General features: G+C 34.3%; 1 protein-coding gene across 1 annotated transcript in view; it reads right to left on the bottom strand.

Moving 5' to 3' along the window:
* SCCPDH (saccharopine dehydrogenase (putative)) overlaps positions 1-4462 on the bottom strand; it is a 30109-nt gene that overhangs the window by 16374 nt on the left and 9273 nt on the right. Inside the window, exons 3-4 of the mRNA XM_012644339.1 lie at positions 2911-2991; positions 388-517 (exon numbers count right to left, since the gene is read on the bottom strand). Of these exons, the coding sequence (XP_012499793.1) occupies positions 388-517; positions 2911-2991 (211 nt within the window). The remainder of the gene's footprint in view (positions 1-387; positions 518-2910; positions 2992-4462) is intronic.

The raw sequence follows: 4462 nt of genomic DNA, 5'->3' as shown, positions 1-4462 counted from the left end.
AAAAAAGTGTAGCTATATTAAAAACAGTGAGCAACATAGCAAAACCCCGTCTCTACAAAAAATTTTTAAAAAATTATCTGGGCATGGTGGTGCACACTTGTAGTCCCAGTTACTCAGGTGGCTGAGGCAGGAGGATTGCTTGAGCCCAAGAGTTTGAGGTCTCAGTGAGCTATAATAATGCCACTGCACTCTAGCCCAGGCAACAAAGTGAGACACTGTCTCAAAAAAAAAAAAAAAAAAAACCCCAGAAATAACAAAGTATGTGTTTTAATATTACTCTTTTATAGTTATGTTTCTTTTCCCAACTAGATTTTAGTTCATCACAGTTACAAACATGAAACCCTTCTATTGGTTAAATTCAATTATTGCTTATTGATCAATAATTACCATTCATTTTATTTCTGGTATATATTACTCCCATATCTGCTGGAATGGAGTCAAAGCCACTGCTTCCAATGATATAAACCCCTTTTTCTGCAGCTTTTTCATGATACTTCCACTTCATTAATTCCAGAAACTAAAAAATCCAGAACAAGAATCTGAATCAGAGCTATACAGAAACACCAATATTAAATGATTTCTCTTTAAAGACAAAGCAATTAAACCTGGAAAATGCTGACCAGTATTGCTCTGCAGCAAAATATTAACTGTCCCAATGTTTTTTCACTTATTCAGCAAATACTGACTAAACTCATATCGTGTGCCAGATGGTACAGGAGATATGCTTATTTGACTTAATGATACTGAATTCTTTTAGAATTATTTTTAAATGTGAAAGTAATACCTATTATAAAAATTAATATTAAAAAACACAAAGAAAGCAAAAATAAATCACCCCAAATTGCATTACACAGATGAACATCATTACAGATATGTAACTATGCATATATATAGAGAAAGGGGCAGGAAAGGAGGCGATGATAGAGGAGATAGGGGAATAATGTCTGTTCAAATCTTTTGCTTATTTTTAAAATTAGTTTTCTACAATAGTTTTAGATTTACAGAAACACTGAATAGTAGAGAGTTCCCATGTACTCTGAAACCCAGTTTCCTGATTAATGTATTTTACATTAACATGTTATAATTAATGAACCAATATCGGTACATTATTATTAACTAAAGTCGACAGTTTATGGAGATTTCTTTTTTACCTAATGTCCTTTTTGTTTCAGGATCTCATCCAGGATACCACATTACATTTAGCTGTCATGTCTTTTGAGGCTCCTTTTGGCTGGGACAGTTTCTGACACTTTCTTTGTTTTTAATGACCTTGACCATTTTGAGGAGTGCTGGCCACGTATTTTATAAACTGCTCCTCTACTGGAATTTATTTCATGTTTTTCTCATGATTAAACTGGAGTAATGGATTTTGAGAGGAAGACTACAGTGATAAAGTGCCATTCTCTTTGTATCATATCAAGGTAACATACTATCAACGTGATTTACCACTTTTGATGTTGACCTTGAACACCCAGCCAAGGCAGTGTCTGCAGTTTCTCCACTGTAAAATTATGCTCCCTGTCCCTGAGTGGAGTAGCTACATAAATTATTTGGAATTCTACACAGAAGATTTGTCTCATCTTATCCTTCTGTCCACTTTTTAAATGGGTTATTTGCATTTCTATTATTGACTTGTAAAAGTTCTTTATGTATTCTGGACCTTTATTAGATTTTTATATTACTTTTATGGTAGCTTTCAAGATGACTTACAAGCTTTTCATTATTTTCTATGTTCTGGGATATTTTAAATAACATAGGAATCGTTTTGTTTTCTTTTTTAAATTCACGTTTCCTACCTATTCTTTTATCATTTTTGGTAATTTACACCTTCCTAGTATTTTCCAATATACATTACCAATTGATAAACTCGAAGCACATATCATATTGGCACACTGATGACAATAATCAGTAGAAACTACATAGTCATATGAGGTTACCATTTTAAAGGTATTAGTGACTACACTAAAGGTATTAGTGTAGCTTAGTGACTGTTAACACATTACTTCCTGCAGTCAGGCAAACCTCAATTCAAGTCCTAGTTCTTCTGCTCACTAGGTGCATGACTCTTAGCAAGTTACTTAACCTTCCTTAACCTTTAATTTCCTCATCTATAAAAAAAGGAAGAAGGCTGGGTATTCGTGGCTCTTGCCTGTAATCCCAGCACTGGGGGGCCAACGTGGGAGATTCACTTGAGGCCAGGAGTTCAAGACCAGCCTGGTTGACAAGGCAAGACCCCACCTCTACAAAACATTAAAAAAAAAAATTAGCCAGGCATGGTGGTGTGAGCCTGTAGTCCCAGCTACTCAGGAGGCTGAGGCAAGAGGATTGCTTGAGCCCAAGAATTCAAGGTTATAATCAGCTATGGTCACACCACTGCACTCCAGCCTGGACGACGGAGTGAGACCCCGTCTCTCAAAACAAATAAAATAAATAAATAAAAATAACAATAAAACTGCTTAGCACTGTTTTGGGCAAATGGTAAGCATTCAATAAATGTGAATGCTAAAAATTTTTAGGTTGAGGGGATTTTACATTTTCTGTAATGTTATCAATGTGCCTGATTTTAAAAAGGGAATTCAAAATGAAAATTATAAAAGTGAAATTTGGATTATAAAATAGTATACTATTTTAATTAATTCAGTGTGAAGCATAAAGTATTAATAGCTGCAAAAATTAGCATATCCTATATACTAAGGACCTAATAAACAAATTCAAGAAAACTGAAGCTAAAGATCTTACCAATAGTGCTCTCCTTCAAGATATCAAAGGAATACCATAGAAATACCATCTCTAAACACTAGAAAGGAGTTGTCAACTTCTAAATGTCTCAAAATTGCACTATTTTCTAATTCATTAATAAGAAAATCATGTGTTATTAATTCTATGTTTTTTCCTTTTCATTTTACATACTTGAGGTTCTCCACAGATGTCAACGCAACTGGTTCCATTTTCAATACATGCTTTTACCACAGGTTCTCCATAAAATCGATACTAGGGGAAAAAGAAAGTCAACAGGTTACTCTTTCTTGACAAGTTTCAATGAATGAAATGCCATTTAATCTTGGAAGTACAATCTTGGTTATCAAGAAATCAAATGTTAATAGACACTTTGGGAGGCCAAGGCAGGAAGACTGCTTGAGCCCAGGAGTCTGAGGTTGCAGTGAGCTATGATGACGCCACTGCACTCTAGCCTGGGTGACAGACCTTGTCTCAGAAAAAAAAAAAGTTAGTAAAGTAGCTTAAAGATAAATTGAGAAAATAAGATAACTACAGTATACCACCTCTCACAGTGTAAACAAAGAATAGCATGATGGAATTACAGGGGAATATATGCTTACCTCTAAAGAAAAAAATCAAAGTTTTATAGAAAAAGTGATTTACTTGAGTTGAATCTTCAAGAAGAAGAAGGGTTTGTCAGGAAAAAGAAAAATCCAGAAAAAGGAAAAAGTATATGTAAAGGTGTAAGAAAGGGAAACTGTTCTGCTACTTGAAGCACATGGCGATTAAGCAAGAAGTAGCTAGAGATGAGTCTGGAAAGAAATGCTAGGGCCAGATCAGGAAGCACAACAAAGTGCCATGCTAGTAAGTTTGAACTCTATCTTTTCTAGCTTACTAGGCTCTCCTGGAGGGTTTTAAACAGGACAGTGGTATAAGATTTATGGTTGAGGTTGCTGCGAGCTAGGCTGACGCCACGGCACTCACTCTAGCCTGGGCAAAAGAGTGAGACTCTGTCTCAAAAAAAAAAAAAAAAAAAAAACCCCAGAAATAACAAAGTATGTGTTTTAATATTACTCTTTTATAGTTATGTTTCTTTTCCCAACTAGATTTTAGTTCATCACAGTTACAAACATGAAACCCTTCTATTGGTTAAATTCAATTATTGCTTATTGATCAATAATTACCATTCATTTTATTTCTGGTATATATTACTCCCATATCTGCTGGAATGGAGTCAAAGCCACTGCTTCCAATGATATAAACCCCTTTTTCTGCAGCTTTTTCATGATACTTCCACTTCATTAATTCCAGAAACTAAAAAATCCAGAACAAGAATCTGAATCAGAGCTATACAGAAACACCAATATTAAATGATTTCTCTTTAAAGACAAAGCAATTAAACCTGGAAAATGCTGACCAGTATTGCTCTGCAGCAAAATATTAACTGTCCCAATGTTTTTTCACTTATTCAGCAAATACTGACTAAACTCATATCGTGTGCCAGATGGTACAGGAGATATGCTTATTTGACTTAATGATACTGAATTCTTTTAGAATTATTTTTAAATGTGAAAGTAATACCTATTATAAAAATTAATATTAAAAAACACAAAGAAAGCAAAAATAAATCACCCCAAATTGCATTACACAGATGAACATCATTACAGATATGTAACTATGCATATATATAGAGAAAGGGGCAGGAAAGGAGGCGATGATAGAGGAGATAGGGGAATAATGTCTG

Source organism: Propithecus coquereli, unplaced genomic scaffold, assembly GCF_000956105.1.
Source record: "Propithecus coquereli isolate 6110/MARCELLA unplaced genomic scaffold, Pcoq_1.0 Scaffold210, whole genome shotgun sequence".
In the NCBI taxonomy this organism is placed as follows: domain Eukaryota; kingdom Metazoa; phylum Chordata; class Mammalia; order Primates; family Indriidae; genus Propithecus; species Propithecus coquereli.
The sequence above is the reverse complement of the archived record's forward strand: the minus strand, read 5'-3'. Positions and strand labels throughout refer to the sequence as shown.